This window comes from Corticium candelabrum, chromosome 1 (genome assembly GCF_963422355.1).
Source record: "Corticium candelabrum chromosome 1, ooCorCand1.1, whole genome shotgun sequence".
Classification (NCBI taxonomy): Eukaryota; Metazoa; Porifera; class Homoscleromorpha; order Homosclerophorida; family Plakinidae; genus Corticium; species Corticium candelabrum.
Window position 1 is genome coordinate 4,619,467 of NC_085085.1, and position 18,674 is coordinate 4,638,140.

Genomic DNA, 18,674 nt, shown 5'->3' on the forward strand with positions numbered 1-18,674 from the left:
ACAAGCAGACAACTAAACGACGTTTTCCATTGCCTGATCGTAATGACCATGAGCGTGCGATGGGAGAACTGGGAATCCGTCACGAGATTGTTGAGCTGTCCGACGCAAGTACACCGGAGGTTGACAATGAAGTCGAGCAGCCGGAGCCAGAGCTACAGATGGCACATCCGGTTCGTCCTCTTCGAAATCGGCGACCACCTGGCTGGATGAACCAAGAAGAATATGAGTTAGACTTACCGTAGCGTTGTGTTGATTACTGTTACCTTGACTTTGACTCACGAGGACGTGTTTTAGAATAAAGAGGGAGGAATGTAGCAACGGTGTAGCGCACTAGCTACTTAGCGTACGTTAGTTGACGTCATTAGGTAGCGCCTATATAACTTGTGAATTTGCTAGACTAGCTTAGTATTGATTGTGTACCGTGTAGTACGTGTATTGTGTAGTACGGTGTATCGTCTACTTATATAGAGCTTAGTTCAAGTTCACTACTTGGTGTACGTAGCACTTGCGTAAGGATTGATCAGTTGATCGTTCGAGTGTGTCCTATATACCAGTGCCTGCTTGGATTATATTACACGAGAGAGTGCAGTATAGCACGAATACGTCTAGACAGGAGTACAACGTATTTTATAGAACGTTGCGTCTGGACGGTGCTACAATACTACAGTAGTCTAGAGGTCCGTCTTCTTGCACTGACTAGTAGAAATTATTGTTTCTGTGGAGAAGCTATTGGAAAGTTGATTGTTAATTAATCTATGAGTCAGAATTTGTCATTTTCCATATTAGGTGCAACACAATAAAGCCAAAGTAAATTGTTCACAAATAATATCTTAGTATAGCATATAGTACGTGTGGATATCTAACAAAATAATACCGTTCAAGATCATAAACATAATTTCTACAATCCACACATCTAAAAAACTCGACATTGCTCACGCTCGAAAACATTCAAAAAATCAAATTGTTATTACGATCTTTACACATGTAAGTATGTGCACTCCAAATTTCTAGATCCCGTGTAACGACATAAATAATTTTGCCCGCGTAAACAAACTAATCGATTTAGCATTACAGTCTGGTATCTGCAACAGATTTACCAGACATTTGAGAAGGCAACAACAGCAGCAGCTACAATAGAGACAACCAGTGGAATGTGTGCAATTGGTAAAGCAGACGATCCTAAAAAGATTCAACAGTTGTTACAATAGTTGCACAATTTGTAGTCCATAACATCTAAGCAAGCAAATTAATTACTAATTAACCACCTGTAGTTGGCGTGGGTGGAGAAGCAGTGACTGAGACATCGATTGGCATGATTGTTTGAGAAGTAGGTTCTGGGGTAACTGTTCCAATGTAACTAGAGTCAGTAGAATTGCTTCCAGTTGACATATCAATGCCATTTGCTAGAAAGTCAGAGCATTAATGAATACAAATAATCGATTAACTAACAAAATTATTAATTAACAACTAACTAAGAATTAGTTAGGAAATTGCACTGCAAACAGCCTTTGTTGCAGAATGCAACCGTACATCAAGGTCGTAGCCAGTTCTGAGACTATTACGTCACACGTCATTTTCGTGCGTTTTATTTTTGGTGAACACATGGCGTGTGGCCATACCAAACCAACAAGTCACATGCATGCGGTGTGGTCTCGCGCAGCCAGCCCCTCCCCTTTTAACTTCCGTTGGCTAATTAAACCACAACTATGTTGTCTAACGTCGTCTGCCAGACAACGACGTATTGCACACGATTGCAAAACAATGGCAATATGCAATAATTAACCTGCATACCAACAGCAATAGCTAATAGCAGTTTCGTTGCAAACGCATCCTTTGCTAGCCACACAGAAATGTATGTATACAGAGTGAATGGAGTCTCTTACTCGTAGTAGTTGGAGCAGAACCACGTGACGTTGCAGGAAACGCATCTCCCGTCCCTAGACATATAAATATGATTCGTCACGATGAACAACGTGCACTTCGAAGCGAAAACTATACCAGCACTGTCTTTGCTAAGGTCGGAATTCGGTGTGATTGTCGTTGCGTTGACGGTTGGCACCGACCGAATGTGACTGGTGGAGGTGGTCGAGTTGGAGGAATTTGAGGGGGGAACTACAAGGCGGAAACAAGCCAATCTCAGCAAACATCGGATGAGATTAGCATGGACAATGTGACCGGTTCGAATTACCTTTTGTTGGTAGCTTGACTTTTGCAGTCGTGACGACTACAGCCACACTATCTGAATCTCCCACTCCTGGCACCGAGCAGGAATATTGTCCGGCATCGTTAGAGCTGAGATTTCGTACAATCAAGTGATTGTCAGTGCATGTGATTTTGGCGGTTTGTGTGCGTCCCACTGAGGGTTGACTGCTATCACAGATCTCTTCCGCGTCTCGCCTCCACAGGTATGTCCGGTCTGTCTGTCCAGGGTCTACAATCGACACTAAGTGGAGCAATTGATGCTCTTGTAAGGTCGGTCCGGTGATAATATTCACTGTCACCTTGTTACAAGTTGCAACAGTGAAAGCTAACGTGGAAATTAAAGGAAACGACCACCGATCAACAAACGATTATATTACATCATTATACTACCGTATCGTAGGTTTCTCACCCAAGACGAAAACGATTTGACGTAACGTTCGACGTTTTGTAGAGCGAACGTTGGCAGTCATGTCGACTCTACAGACTTCAGAAGAATATGAGTCAGTGTCAACGTCACGCAAATGATTCGTCATACGCCAACGAAGGGGATTCCCCAACGAAGGGATCCCCAACAAAAGACACCACTCGTAACCACAGGGCACGCGCACTGTAGTCCGCGTACCACGACTGCTCCTACACTTTTGCATGTGTGCGTCTACGTAGCAGTGGCATACGCATACGTTTTACAAACGTTTCCTAGCATTCGAGCTTACGTAATTACAGAACGATCAAATAATTTAGATTCTGCAGTCATGTGTTGCATGATACATCACCATCTTTGTACACTTGGCATATCCAACCCAAATTTTGTCTAAAACAATAATTAAAATTGATGTGTTAATTAATAATTAATTAAACTAATTAATATTAGTAATTAATCAATTTAATTGGTTTAATTAATTTGACTTATTAGTAACCGATTCGAAATGTTTAGAGAAATTAATACATGGAAATGCCAATGGTCGTTACTACAGATCAGCAACATAACAGAAATTATACAAAACCTAAAATGCAAAATTTGTAGGCTCGCACCTGTTCCCATCACGCGAAAATGCAGTCTGGAGTATCGAGGCTACATTGTGCCGTTTATATCAACTTACAGGTTTCCAGAAGGAGAACGAGTGGAACTAAAGACAAACGTCGCGCCGGAGAGACTCATCAACGTTGAATACAGCTGTACGCAACTGCAAGTTCTATGTTCCTGTGTTAGCTGAATCTACTGACTGTGGTACATGTGCATGTAGGATTCGGGAACAATTGGAGTCTGGCAGCGCGTCAGACAGAGTGTTGACTAGAAATGTAGTCGCATTCATAACTTCCGTTCTACAGTCTACTAGTAGCTCTCAATAAAGTTGGACAGGAAGTCCTCTTTCCTACAGAGGTTGGCAAATACATGCGATGTGCCAGGATACCAGCATTGAAGGAAAACTAGTATGTATGGAAGGAAGTTAGTTGCATGCTTACTTTGGCATAAAGATGGTCTGGACATTCCATGTGACAAATTAGCCTAATCCTATTAGTACATGTAACATGAGGATTTGTGACATACCAGCTGATTTCATCATTAGTAGAATAAACACAAATATATTCAAAACGTCAACAAGGCATTTGGTAGTAGCCATTTCAACAATCAATTTTCAGGTGGCAGCAAGAGCAGGGAATTCTTTGGCGGAGTCAACACACTGCTTGGGGAAACTGGTGAGGTTCTACATTCGGGCAACTTATGGAGGTAAATAACTGATAAACAGTTACTTCCAATATATCATATGGGAGCTATCAATGGGACTTGGACAGTATGATGTGAAGAATAAAAGTCTCATTACCCTACTGCATCCGAATGATAGGCACTGATTTCATTACGCCATTATTCATGTAGTGCGCATGTGCAATACAACCAGAGCACGTGGATCATACGTATCAACTTCCCTGTCTGATTTTTTTGCAGGATACACAACTACAAGGTATATTGGTGTGGATTCCCAAATTAAACCTTTAGTCTGGTACACCATTATAGACTAATGCTGATCTGCTGTGTTCCTTGAATGGCTGCATGTGCTTGCTGACTTCTGGTGTTAGGTGAACATAATGGGTAATGGTAATTGCTCGTCCACCCATGTCAGTTTGAGAGAGCCTAGATGATGAGAAACAGACATGCAACAACTAGGGGCCTAAATAGAGGACTGAGAAAGGGGTCAGGAATGGTTTTGGCATAAAATATGACTGAATTAATGATTGACGGTTCAATGGAACATTCCCAGAGGCAGAAGAAAAAATTAGGACAACAAAACTCAATTATTTTTAAGGAGCTTTTTATTCAGGAAACAAGTTAGTAAGAGGGATGGGATGTTTGTATAGTAGCCGTAGACAAAGAGTTGCAAGTAGGTATGTTTATGTAATTAGGGTGGGTTATTGGTAGCTGGGATGTTTGTGTTCATGTTTCTTTGTTTTGTTTGTCTGCTTGTTGCCCTCAGTGGGAACTACGTCATGTGTATAGAAATTCCATAATAATAATAACTAGTACTACTCCACCCTATGGGTGGTGGCAATCTGGGCGGTGGCAATCTATCGTTGTATGCCACTTCCACGAAGAAGACACACCTATTGTGACACATGGATGGACGCACGCATGCAAAAGTGGCCCGGTGAGCTGGCTTACTACGACTGCAGCGGGCGCATCTTTGCACTCTACCAGTTGTGGGAATTACAGGATGGGGTACAGTGGCTGGCGAGCGCACGTCACATTTGCATACTCGATTAATTGAACAAACAAAGTCCGGTGCATCTAATTTCAGGCTGACAAAGTCTCGTTTCTGGTCGTCGCAGGCAGTCCAGGCAAAATTCGACTTGATCGTTCGTCTCGGTGGCCGAACTTGACTGGGCCATCGCGTTTCGCGACGATTGGAGACCGGCGTTGTGTTGATCGGCGCATTACAGACAGACATCCATCCATCCATCCATCCAGACGGAAGCGTGGATTGGCGTATTATACTATAGGAGAATCAGTAGGCATTGTTGTGTTATACTGGAACCGAACACGATAGCGTAAAAGGGTCTGGTACGAGACTATTGCAAGGTTTAGTGCAACAAAATTTATTTGTTCTAAGGCTACTATAACTGTGGTACATGGATCTGCTGCGCCTGGGATGATTATTACCAAGGAGCAAGTTCATTTTACAGTCAGACATTACACCATTATTGGCATTGAGGTGATCACAGATGTTCACATTACCAACAGAGTGGAGTGGTATTACGTGACACAATGATTTTTACACGTTTGGATAATGTCAAGTTTGATGTTTACGTTAATGGTCATCTTCACATAGGACTTTACTCTTTCCATCTGTATTTATTACCAGTGTGTATCACTGACGTTCATGGTATTTGTCTTGATGAATGGCAACTGCGGGAAGACAGTAAGCCACACCTACTTCACACCGAGCAATTTAAAAATTCTTGTTGAATGACAAATTAAATTAATAACTTGCAGCTTGGCTTGAGCTTGATATTAATTTGTGGAGTTTAAGGATGCTCTATAAGGTCAAGCAGAACAGGCTGCTAACATTGTAGGCAGCACTAATTAAAATTGATTATTGTAGATGTTGTGTAGCGTCGTCTTAGACACAGGTTTGATTGGAGTCCCGGGTGCGCTTTTATCCCTACGACTATTATACATACAGTGGGGATGGAAGCACATCCGGGAACTGTAATTAACACTGTGCCTGGAGCAAGGCTACATGTTGTGGGATTTTGACTTAGTTAGTCTCCTGGAGCCATTGGCACTTCATGTACATTATTTGCTCCTGATCGATGACATGGAGGGATGACAATAGCATGTGGAGGCTGTATGTTTGTTGCTGGAAATAGATTATACATCACTTACACTTACCTTGATCGTCTTCTGATTAATCATTCTATTGATAGTGTGTAAATGAAAGGACATGACAGCAAGCAGACAATAGGTGCAACATTGCTGATATGAGTGGACAAGCAAGTACATCTTGTTGTATTACTTTCAACTTGTATCATTTGCTCATTGGTTTGGTGATGTTGCAGCTGGTAGTGTTGATCATCTTGGCATTGTGCTTGCAGCCATCGCAGTCTGTTGATGTTGAGTGCATTGGAAGCAAGGGAGATCCGGTAGTGTGTGTTTGATCTCTTGTCGTAATGATCAAGTTGTATTGAGTGAGCATTTGTGGTCTTTTTTAGGGTGTTCCCGGAGTTTCTGGTCCTCCAGGAAAACAGGTGAGTAATGGATGTAGAATATATATATTGAGGTAGTAGTCATTATAAGTGCTAAACCCATGGCTGCTAGCTTTGGCAACACGGAACAGCTCTACTGCACATGCAAGAAATGACATGCTTGACTAGACTGCCAGGTGTACGGTGTTCGGGTAATTGACATGAAGAGAATATGTGAGAAAAGGGCTGGATACATTGACTATCACTCTTGTGTAATTAACACCAGCGATAACAATGGGCGCATGCACTGCATTTCAATTCTCTGGTCGTTGGTTCAGCCGTCATCAGTGGTAGTACTGGAACTGTAGCAGATACAAATCATGAGTGAAATATCAGTGTTTTTCCTACAATACATTTTATGCGTACGTGTACGCAGCAAGTTTTGCCTCCCTGTAGGCAAGCCCGTTGTCTGAACCAAGGGCAGGTGTATGGGTGCTTGTGTCACAGATACTAGAGTCCATTCAAAGAATGCATGGAGATCGAGCCTGTGGGATAATTTCCAGATATAGAGAAGTAGAAAACCTACATAGTTGATTCGCATATTATTTGAAAGCACTTGATTAGGCAGGACATATCTCTAAACAGAGCAACACTATCTATCCTGATTATTGTGCCAGGACGTGCTTCTTGCCAATGGCACGCCTTATAGGTCTGCCTAGATGCTTGCAACAAAGAATACAGACAGGAACCATGCAGGCATGTTGTGTTAGCCGTTGGTATCATTTTTGTCCTCTCTTAGGAGCTGTTCTGAAAATTTTCTTCACTTATTTGTATAGTGAACCTGTTTACTGTTAGTTCTTTAATACCATTTGATATTCTGTAATAGCGGCACTACTGAACTACAAACTCGGAGCAGACACTGACGGAATTAGCGGGTGGTGCACTGTTACTATTTTAGTACTTGCGATTGTATTACAACCGAGTTCATACCATATGGCAACCTCTACTCTCAGTGGCCTTATCTTCAAACATGCTTCCCACAGGCTCTGAACGGAATTTAACAGGTAGATGACTGATTCAAACTGAGTTTACGTAACTTCAAAAATAAACCATTCTTATTTGATGCCGCATCTACTTCAGGTGAAACCCCTGCATTTCATTCAATGATTGTTTTTTTGGATAAATGAGATAATTATTATGTCTTAGGAATTGTAGTGCATCCTACGGTTCATTTCAGAGAGGTCCCTGTTGCTGTTACATTCCAATCACAGCTCAAGACTTTTTGAACGCAAATTATACAGCTCGTACACAAGTTGGGACTTGTGTAGGAAAAAACCCTTAATCTATGCAATGAACATATTAGTATCGTGTATAATTCTATTAATTCTATTTCTAAATATACAGGCCTGTATGCAGGGGAGATTTGAGGTTTGAACCTCCTTGCAGCAGTTAGAGGTCTGCTTCGTTGGCTATGGGGAGTTATAAGAAATACCAGGACCGAAATCGTATTGAGATACGATGTCCACATGATGACAACAACTCTGCTTGTTTTCTTTTGTTATCTGCATGTACTACGACAAATGCACAGTTAGTTGCGTCTCAATGTCTGACATGTAATCTTTTGCACACATTTAATGGTCTTGACTCGTAATTATGCAAGTGTCCAATGCCAGGCAATTCTTGTATATTCTCATCTGGTATGTTCTCCTAGCACCTTTTGTTCCAAGCGAACCCCCTCCTGGGACAGATTCTACTTACGGGCTTGATAAAGTATGCGCTCCAGACTTTATCTATGTCTAGATGTATTATTATATGATATTGTCTATCATTGTAAGTTGCTTCAGCTTTTCCCCATTTCTAACCCAGTCTAGTAAGCACTGATGAGACAGTTCACATTCTGTAACAACTCTGGCTTTGTTGCCACCAAGTATATCACATAATAGATCTAGCTTCTGATAGATAGGACTATTTGCTATGCTGTCAACAGGGTTCTACCTGCTCAACATTTCGTAATTGCTTGTGCATTGTCCAGATTATCTTTCATAAAGGCCTGATTCTAGATCTGTAATGATAACACTGATGTCTGCCAACAAATCGAATTATGACCCATATTCAGTACAGCTACAGCATAGGGGTAGTTACTCTCTCGCTTTACCAGCACTCTTTTTATGTTATACTGACATTCCTGTACAGTTACTGGACATTGAAAAGCAACATTCTGGTAAACGTCACTGATATCAGCGTTTTGCTATATGTGTAGACATACGGTAGTGTCTTTGTTATAGCCTTGAAAGTCAGGCTCTTCCCGGCAGTCGCTGAGCTAAACTCACGTGAATCATGCGAGGAAGAGGAGCTTTTGCCGGAATTGCTCCATTTGCAAGGCTATCTTTGTTAAAGATCTCTTAGATGCATATGTATTACTTAATTAAATTATTGTTGGGAGGTGTCTGAGGGCAAGCCCAAATTTGTTCTATGATTACTCGGACTGCTGGCCATTACTTTTTGTTCAAATAATGTGAGGTGTGTAGGACTTGAGGAGGGTGTTTATGGTTTTGAGTCAGTGTTGACAACTTGACAAGGTAGCCATGATATGACATGCTTACAACATGTCACATGGTTATCGATCATTGTGTTTTACGTGTTATTAGACAGTAGGTCCTCTGCATCTTTTTGGATCTTTCTTGTGAATGGGATAACGATCTCTGACAAATAGTATCTGAGCTGTATAACTCTATTGCGGCCTTTGATTGTTTCAGCAATGTCTTCACAATTGAATGTAGCAGTTGTAGCGTCGCACTTTTAGGAGAACTTTCATCCTTCGCCATTTGCACCATGCATCCAATTTGTGATGCGACCCTAAATAACCGGCCTGACACTTTCTAAACGCAGTGACTAAGTTTGAACAATTGCAAGAAGCTGTCCCAGCAAGTTTCCAGCCTCTGGGTTGCTTTCTTGAATTTCTACAGCTTGGATACCACTTTCATGAAATTTCTGATAAATGAGATTCCGGCTGTTCTCATTCACCCATCACTTTGCTAACACTATCAAACAATTAGAACAATTGTAAGGATTGCTGATGCATTCCAAATTGCTACAAGTTACTGATGTGCAAATGAGGCCTCAAAACTGTTCCTAATATGTCGAGGTGTCTTTGCTTAGTCTCTACTCTCTTGAAACACATCGGAAGAATTTCCTATATTGATGCTTTTTTTCAGTTTCCAAATATGCAACTCTCTTGTCGTGAGTGTACAAAGTGCAATGTTTGACAGCTAGTGTTTGTGTGTTTGTTGGTAGTTTTTGATTTCCAATTGTGATTTTGAGTTTTCAAATAGGAAATTACAAGAAGAAGGATGCCAGATACCCTTTGTAAACATGCCAAAATATAGTTTTCAAACAGTACTACCTTGCATATGCTGCAATTATGACCAAGGAAAACATATTTGTTATAGCACTGACCAATTTGAAAAGGGTCACTCTCATTTGTTATTTACTAATAATATATGACATAAGTTTGTAGTCACATACAAGATGCAAGAAATTCAAGCAAGGAATGCAGCAGCACCAAACTTGTTGTGATACCTTCTTACAACTGTCCCAATTTTTTGTTGTGTTTGCAAAGAAATGGATGAATGAGAACAGCTGGGAGCCCGTTTGTCAGAAGTTTCATGAGCATGGGATCCAAGCTGTAAAAAGTCAAGGAAGCAACACAGCAACTGCTAACTTGTTGTGAAAACTTCTTGCAATGGCTTGAATGTTGTCATTGTGTTTAGAAAGTGATAAGCAGGTTGTTTCGGGTCAATTCAAATGGTGAAAGATGCACGTTCTACTAAAAGTGAAGCACTACGACTGTTACATTCAAAGTGGATATGTTCGCAAAAACATTGTTGAAGTAATTGAACACTCAGATACCATTTGTCTGAAATCCTTCTGATCCCATTGACATGAAATATATAAAAAGATGCATAGGTCCAGTTGGTTTCTTTTGGTCACAGTAAATGTTTATGTTGAAAAACAGTTGCGTTGACAGGCTGGCAGTGGTTTATGACAAAAAAAAAGATATAGCATTACAGTCCGATCAATGCCCAATCATACAACAAATTGGTTTAATAATTTGTTGTAACCACTGTTTATTCTTTAATGATAGACCATCTTTGTGTTCACACAACGTACTACTTAGCAGAGCTAAGTATAGGTTATAGACCGCTGGCGTTTGCCCTCATGCCAACTTGTTGGCGGAGCGAGGTGTATTTCGTTTATACACTTGCCAGAAGGTCTATAACCGGCTTGTAGCCCCCAGCTGAGATGTTGTGCCAATCAGTGTCCAGTATTTGCTCAGAATAAGTGACATATCCTACTTTTGCTACATCTTGACTTGTCAATAAACCAGTAGCCCCAGGCAGTTTATGGCCTGATTTATTGACCAGTCAATGTAGTGGAAGTGGGATATGTCACTTATATTCTAAGCAAATACTGGATACTGATTGGCGCAGACAAAGCTAGGGTACATGCTACAAATAGACGTTAATAGACACTACATTACTAAAGGAGGAAGAGCTTAAAGGAGTTGCTGACATATATAGTGACGTGATTTGGCAGTAGATTCTTAGTAGCGTTTGTTTCTCGTCGCTTGTGTCTCTTCCTGCTTGTGTATGATGGTTGTATGTGTGTCAGTGAGACTGGCTGTTGACTGCTGGTGTTATTGCGCAAGCTTACACTGTGTATGTCTTAAAGCTACTGTAACCAAGAAATGTTTGGTGGCCATTTACTTTTGGTAATTTTGGTATGGGCTAAGAAGCACCTAAATTAAATGTCTACCTAAATTTTGTGAAAGTTGTTAAACCTCTGGACCCTCTGCTGTGCCAGTGGACTCAACAGCAATGTCTGTGAACATGGTAAATTATTGCAATTATTATCTAAAGCTAAGTGCTGCCCACTAGTGAGTTGCACGCCAGTTCCTGCAACTGAAACTAAAACTAATAAATAATAGAGATATTACTTACCAATCTCCAAGAAAACAAAGATGAGAGTATTGGAACATCAATTGCCTTTCTAGAAGATAGTGGTCGATGTATACTACGTAATGCGCACTTACTATTGTTTTGTAAAAATGCATAAATGTAGTTCTAGTGCACTGTGCATCCAGCCAGGAGTCTCAAGATTCCGAGGAGTTTAACCAAAAATGGATTGTACCAAATTTTCAGAAGGTTCTGAAATTTATGCCACCGAAAATTTCTTTGTTTACAGTACTCAACAATGGCAGGTTGCATGGTATGTGCTCTAGAAAGCTCTCGTTTTATCAGATATCATGGACAGACTGGAACAGTGCCTGTAGTTGCATGTGAGAAAGAACTCATCTCTCACTACTGCATTGAAATATATTAGACATTGATTGTTGTATTGCAACTTCATTACCAAGAAAAAAGTTGTTGTTACTTAATTCTCACCTTTATTGTTATTTTAGCTATGAGGCTGTTTGGTAGCTGTTTTATGGAACAAAACAAACTGTCTGTAGCAGAAAGATTATTGAGAGATCATCCTGATCTTGCACGTGGTATGTGTTCGTTGTCTGATACGATTGTAAGACATTTCACTCTTCATACTGAAACCACTCTACTCACCTCACGTTAATTCAATGTGTTGTCTATATATTAATATCGTCAGTAATTGTTCATCTTGTTCAGGTCAGTTAACACTTGCTCAGTGTCTGCACCATCAAGGTAAAGTAAGTGAATCAATCAAGCTGATGAAGGAGTGTGTCGGGATCTATAAATCATCTTTTCATCTTGAACATCGTCATGTGGCTGCAGGTTCGTTTCTTGTTTTTCGTTTGACGTCAACTTTATGTGAATTGTGAGCATGACATGCTGATTATTATTTGCTTACGTTGATACTGAAGTATGAATTAATCAGTCATAATTGTCACTGTTGGTTACAAGCTGTTGTTGTTCTCAGCTGTTGGTCAACTTGGATATTATTTACTGGTAGCTGGACATTTGGATGAAAGCAAAAAACATTTGGAGAATCTCTTGCCATAGTCAGACATTCACTACACAAGAAACATCCTGATACAGCAATTGGTATGTGTAAATGTTCTATAGTAAATGTTAAATCAGTATGTCTGTGAATCAGTGTGTCTTGATTTGTACAACATTGAAATGGTTGGCAGAGTGTGATGAGAAAAGGGAAGAACATTGAAGCAGAAAAACTTCATCACAAAGTTTGTTATTTACTTTTGGATCTTTTAAGTTGTTACACAATTGTTTGTGTATAATAACATTTAGGATCAATATTGCAACAACCCGCCAATGTACACACTGTTAGTCGATGTGCTGTCGGTCCCAGTTATAGCAAAGTTCAAGTAAGAATGTTTGTTGGTTGTAGTTAATTAAGTCTCAGCATTGGCATGCACAGAGAGAGCTTATAGTATTGGTGTGTGTGTGTGTGTGTGTGTGTGTGTGTGTGTGTGTGTGTGTGTGTGTGTGTGTGTGCACTTGTGCCCCGACACCATCAGTGCCCCGACATAGCGTCGGGGGGAGGGGGCTGGGGGAGGCGGGCTGGGGGAGGCTATAACCCCCCAAACATTTTAGGCGTATCACTCCCTTTCAAGCAAAACTATGATTTTAAGTTACTAAACAGTGACGGTCCGCTTAATCTCAGAGTAGTATGTTGACGATCGACGACGTTAATTTTTGACCATATATTTCTTTGACAATACACATCATCATTTTAGTATGATAAAACCCGTGCGGAGAAGTCGTGGACACGTAAAGTGCGCATGACCATTATGCACTTATTTGAGGCATTTACTACTCTATCCAGCATTGGCACAGTCAAAAAGACGGCACCAAAAAGTCATGCAGAAGCCTATCCATCAATTGTTTTCAAGTAAGTCTAGTAAAGGTCGACATCCTCGATTGACCAGAGAATGGAATCTCCTGCGGCTCCGCTATATAGCTACCTAATAATTTGCTTGCACTCCACAGTACTTACTCCACATGTTATTCTAGCTAAACTCTATAGCTATTGTCCTATATTGCTCACTATATTACGAAATGCTAAAATTGGTCAACGCTGTTTGCACTGCATTGGTCTTGTAGATTCTATTGTCATCGAGATGCCATTTCATTTGACGATCGCAGCGAGCCATGAAAACCTTTTTGGCACAGACTGTAACAGTATTTCCACTTCTTTATACCCACACTGACAGCACTCAGTCTCGCAGTCTATTTGTAACCTGAAATTGATACTATTTACTTAGATGTCTACAAACTGCGAGGTAAAAATTTAGAAAAGTGTGTGTGGCTTTGCATGTGAGCAATGCGGGTGGTTTGCGGACCACCCTATGCCAGTGATCAGTGTATGTAATTAATACATTTAGTATCAATTATTGCACCACAGACTTAATGGCGTAGTAATTAGCCTAGGAAATAACTCGTACCACTGTAGGCTGTATGTTACCTTGGTAGACTAAGAGATACTATCAATTTTATCACTTCAGACTGCAGATAACTAAGACCACATATTCCATTGGTATTATATCATACGAGAGCAATACCATAAAAATAATCATACAAAAGATTGTATGTGACTCAAGAGTTCTTATTTCTTTTTGTTGTCTGTTTGTTCCTTATTGACTTTTCTGTTGTATTTTTTCTCTCAGGAGAGAAACTCATTGCTAGTTCGTCTTCCTGTTGGAAGTGAAGTTCCTTACACATGATGTACTTTCCGGTACATAGATACTACAGGTCAGACAGTTGAAGAGGTTCCAGGGGAAAGGCTGGATAGTCATACAATAGAAACTGTTGCTCCTGGTAAGTTACATACGTTTGACATGATAGTCATGTGTTTACCTTGATTGTTGTGTGTAGCTTGGCCACATGTTGATCAAGTGGAGATACACATATTTTCTTCATGCACGTGGTCAAATTCGTCAACCCGTGTGTAGAGGTGTTACCTCGTATCGTCAATGATTGTGAGGGTGACAGAAGCATGCTACCAGGAGTAGTAGAGCAAGGAACAGAGAAAAGTATAAGTTTGCACACAAAAAAATTGTTTCATTGTTCTGTTAGTTGTTACTGCAAGAGTTGGTGGTTGATTTCAATTAAAACTGTGCAGTCATCCTGTTCATCATTTAAATGTATGTTAATGTGTTTATTACATTTTCTAGAACATTCTTCAGTTCGGCCATTCTGTGTTGCGAAGGAGGAGATTGTCAAGTTACAGATGTGACAAGTTAGACTTGCAAGCAATTGTGTCTGATTTACAGTTTCTTGAGGTAAATACAGTCACGATTCCAGATGATAGTTGGATTTGTATAGTTTAACTGTGGATTGACGATAAATGGAGTAAAAATCACGTTTTATGTTTATTATCTCTCTTTGTTATAGGTTGGCATGGATGTCAGAAATCATTGATATGAGATTGGTATTCATCTTGGAGTCGACTTAGAAGAGTTGTCTGATTGTAAAGAGTGTTTCCCTCATAACTTGGCTGCTCACCTCATACATGTCTTCTCACTGGAGAAAACGAGAGCAGAAAGCAACTATTGCAATACTCCTGGAAGCATGCAGACAAGCAGGTGTCTGTGCATGCAGCAGAGAAAGCAGTGAAGAATGCACAAAATCAAAAGTGAAATTGGATGGAATTACGTACACTCAAGGACTCAAATTTCAGTTAAGTTTTTTATCTAGAATGGTGTCATTGACTCAAGGATTTCCTAATTGTTGCTAATAACATATCCATCTACTGTATCACACTGACTGGCCTTACACTGAAGTCAGTCTCATGCCATCTAGCTGTGGGTGAGTGCATAATCATACACGCGGGAGTGGCAAAATTCTCGAGCTAAATCGATCTATTGTAGACAGAGTGAGAGCCCATCAGTATGTAGTAATGGGACGTCACCCCATCTGATAAACATTTATTTGTTAATATCAAATATGTTTGGTTTTGTATTTACAGTATTTTGTGTTATGTGAACTGGAAATTTTGTGTGTGTGTGTGTGCGTGTGTGTGCATGCGCGCGCGCACTCTGGGAGGAAGTTCATTACTGAGCTATCTGTCTTTCATCCTTGGCTTCCACCGGTCACTTCCCTGTCAACGGTGAGCTTAATTATCAATTAACTTATCAGAAAGAATCTTCAGAAATCACACGCGGTGACATAGGTCTTACTACTAAAAAACGACTTTGATGTCAGCTCTAGTCATATGCGCTTAGCATGTCCTACCTCCCTTGACGTGAGGGCGTGATTACTTATTACCCGAAACCCGCATATCCTGGCTAAGGAGTATAGTGGTCGTTTGGCGTTCAACCGTACGACCATATCTATACTTGATTAACGCAGATGCAAATGAAGCTATTCCGATCAATAGACTAGAAGTGTACGAACGTGATAGCACGTAAGGCGAAGATGGCTTGTTCCACAATGTTTCTGCATAGAATGGTTGTGCAGTCTGCCAGCTTGAATTTTGGGTGTGCGTGGCTAATTATTGTTAGAAAAGTCAGAGCGAACAGAGACGCCTAATCATTTGCACGTGCATGTTTTCTCACATTAATAATGTTTATGGCTCTGGTCACCTCATTACGACAACCTATGCCTATTTAGCTGTGGACATAAATGATTGCGGTTACGCGATGATAGCTGGTAAATACGGTAGGCGTAACCACCACGTGAGGGGATTTCTCAATGGTGTCATTCATGAGCGTTCGTGACTCCTGATTTTCAGCTGCCTTACGTACACTGTACACGTACATGTCTTAGCATGTCGTGTGCATGTACACCAGCCGAGGGTTTAGCACTGTAGTGCTTCTCTATTCATTATATTTAGGCATCCTAGGCATCGATGTCGACCACTAAAGAGGTATTTAGTCCCCCGGAATGCAGGGAAGTCATTGGTGTCGGAGAACTTCAAATGCCCTTTTCCGCCGGAGGTACAGTATGATGGCTGGTACAGTGTAGAGTGTTCATGGATACGCGAGATTACAGAAAGCGAGTAAATTAATCTAGTTAGTACACCGAGTTTCTGCACCATTGCGCCGCACTATAGGCTACATCAACAGACGGAACGTCGCTAGATAGACGACTTGTTTTCATCGAGTATGTGTACTTTGGTCACGACGTGTCGTGTTCTAGTTAGCTAATTACCCACTCAAGCCACGGTATTGTGCATACTAACCAGATCAGGTGCACCCACACCCACGCAATTGCTACCCATAAATGAGGGATCGCGATGCGTTGTGTCATTGTGTTTTCTGATTACAGAGCGACATGAACATTATCGTCTTCGTTGCAATTGTTTGCTGCTTTCTCCGCGTTGGGTATGTAGAATTAATTAAATGATGATTAACTTTCCGTTTATTTTAATTAACTTAACGTTGTTGTTTGTAGATCATTAACTCCTAAAACTGGAGACTCTACAAACTCTGAAGATCCAGAAGTTCAAGTCTGTCAACCGCTAAAGTCTTATCTCAAACGAACTCAGGTAATTTTATGTCGACAATTTCATGCCGTCGTTCTATCAACTTTATTAATTAAATGTACTTACTGTATCAAGATGGTGCGTCTTGACAACGTGTCTGGTATTGGCGGAAAAGGAGAGAAAGTAATATAAAAATTGCAATTCGATCTTCTAAATAGTTTATTAAATTTGATGTCAATTTTAACAGGGAAGTCCAGGGAAAAAGGTAAATAATTGCGTCAATGGACTGAAGAGCCTAGAAATTTACGTAAAGACACACAACTGTAGGGTTCAAGAGGGCCCCAAGGCATAAAAGGATCAAAGGGAGAAATCGGTATCCAAGGTCCAGTAGGTCCTAGGGTAAGCATGCACCAGCCTTTGATATCCGTAAGATGTAAGATTTGATGTGAGTTTGCTACCGTATTAGGGTGATCGTGGATTACCCGGAGCAAAGGGAGAAGCCGGAGCAAAGGGAGAAGCCGGAGCAAAGGGAGAAGCCGGACCACAAGGCCGTCCCGGTCTAGAGGTGAATGAGATTTGCATGTTGTGATTGTTGGTGTCGTTTTTGTATTTGAGTGTGTGTTAGGTGAGTGCAGGTGTGTTGCAACGCTATTTTTCTGCATTCAAGGGACTGGCAGAGAGGGTAGGGATGGTTATTGTATGATGAGATGGTGTTTGTAGTGAATGTAGAACATGTGCTTGTTTGGTAGATGAAGCAACTGGAGGATTGGAAAGAAGAGGTAGACAAGAAAAAGAGTTGAAGTGAGTAGTATTGTGTGGGACTGATTGTTGATGGTTGGTGTAGTGGACAAAGAATAGAAGAGTGCCTGTTGCAGCACATCTTGTAGGATCATCAGGCAGTTATTATACTATATCAGGTGAGTGTGTTTTGTTGTTGTGTGTTGTTTATTATGTTGTGTATATTGATGTACTACATGTTGTTGTGTTGAGGTGTGATAACCTACTGGCAAACAAGAAGTCCATCATTCTTACTGGGTGCCATCACATACAGCAATGGAGCTCTTACAATTCCATCTGATGGTGTTTACTATATTTATACACATCTGTGGTTACATGACTATAGTGGCAGTACCATGACACCTTACATCAGAGTAAATGGCAATCGTGTTTTGAACATTCGAAGCTACCATCATCATACTGAAAACAAAACCAAGCACGCTGGTCTACTTCAGCTGCTGAAAAAAGGTGATAGCGTTGACATACATGGTGGAGGACATCAACACCACATGGCCTCTACTCATTCAGTTTTTGGTATTTTTAAGATCAACTAGAAGCATGTTGTTGAGAATGAGAATGTCAATTAATCAAGTGATAAGTGTGAGTGTCAAATGACTCTCCATGTGATCATGTTTAATAGTAATTGTAGTTGTGACTGTGTATGTTGGACTGTAGTGTGACCATTCAACCCCAATTTTTGTTTGTTTCATTTCTTTATTATAAGCAATAAATTTTCATCTCTTTCTCTTATCTCTTCAATAGCAAACTCATGGCTGGATAGCACCCAATCGCGCCGGTGGGCCATAGCCCAACAGATTTTAACTTCTTTTCAAAGGGTGACTTCAATACAGCCAAATGCTGTCCACATTATAACCCGTGTGTTTCATGACTGGTCATCATAAGTTCTACATTACCGGAATGCATGCAGGAGTTGGTACCCAATACTTTAGCTTGAGACAACAAGATTTGCTTGTCGTAGGGACACTGCTGTCTCACCATAATCGATACTGTTTAGTACCCCCTTAGACATCCCTTGTCACCACTAGTCACTAATCACGCCCTATTAACGCGCGTTAGGCCGGATGTTGATTCATTCC

At 40.7% G+C, this 18,674-nt stretch overlaps 2 protein-coding genes across 8 annotated transcripts; one reads left to right on the top strand and one right to left on the bottom strand.

Annotated features, from left to right (window-relative positions):
- Positions 1–765: 765 nt before the first annotated feature.
- Positions 766–2,713, bottom strand: LOC134192139 (uncharacterized). The gene is made up of 6 exons (XM_062660836.1): positions 2,612–2,713; positions 2,189–2,527; positions 1,999–2,112; positions 1,884–1,937; positions 1,266–1,403; positions 766–1,179 (listed from the first exon to the last, which is right to left on the bottom strand). Exons 1-6 carry the CDS (start codon positions 2,670–2,672, stop codon positions 1,094–1,096), a joined length of 792 nt encoding a protein of 263 aa, XP_062516820.1. The 5' UTR covers positions 2,673–2,713; the 3' UTR covers positions 766–1,093.
- A 578-nt stretch (positions 2,714–3,291) lies between these two features.
- Positions 3,292–18,315, top strand: LOC134192040 (complement C1q and tumor necrosis factor-related protein 9-like). Of its 7 annotated transcripts, XM_062660763.1 has the most exons (25): positions 3,292–3,378; positions 3,447–3,633; positions 6,124–6,193; positions 6,256–6,339; positions 6,409–6,444; positions 11,843–11,932; positions 12,063–12,188; positions 12,334–12,458; positions 12,548–12,598; positions 12,663–12,739; positions 14,042–14,192; positions 14,250–14,407; positions 14,549–14,656; positions 14,769–15,009; positions 15,072–15,483; positions 16,644–16,699; positions 16,770–16,863; positions 16,936–16,983; positions 17,048–17,065; positions 17,128–17,199; positions 17,267–17,365; positions 17,426–17,482; positions 17,550–17,579; positions 17,645–17,717; positions 17,791–18,315. In XM_062660763.1, the coding sequence occupies exons 16-25, from the start codon at positions 16,650–16,652 to the stop codon at positions 18,129–18,131; spliced, it is 882 nt and encodes a 293-aa protein (XP_062516747.1). In that variant the 5' UTR covers positions 3,292–3,378; positions 3,447–3,633; positions 6,124–6,193; positions 6,256–6,339; positions 6,409–6,444; positions 11,843–11,932; positions 12,063–12,188; positions 12,334–12,458; positions 12,548–12,598; positions 12,663–12,739; positions 14,042–14,192; positions 14,250–14,407; positions 14,549–14,656; positions 14,769–15,009; positions 15,072–15,483; positions 16,644–16,649; the 3' UTR covers positions 18,132–18,315. The 7 variants fall into 7 exon arrangements, with proteins under 7 accessions (XP_062516747.1, XP_062516706.1, XP_062516714.1 ...); XM_062660722.1 differs by lacking the exon at positions 15,072–15,483 and having other exon boundaries at positions 11,843–12,004; positions 14,769–15,053; XM_062660730.1 differs by lacking the exon at positions 15,072–15,483 and having other exon boundaries at positions 12,511–12,598; positions 14,769–15,053.
- Positions 18,316–18,674: the final 359 nt, after the last annotated feature.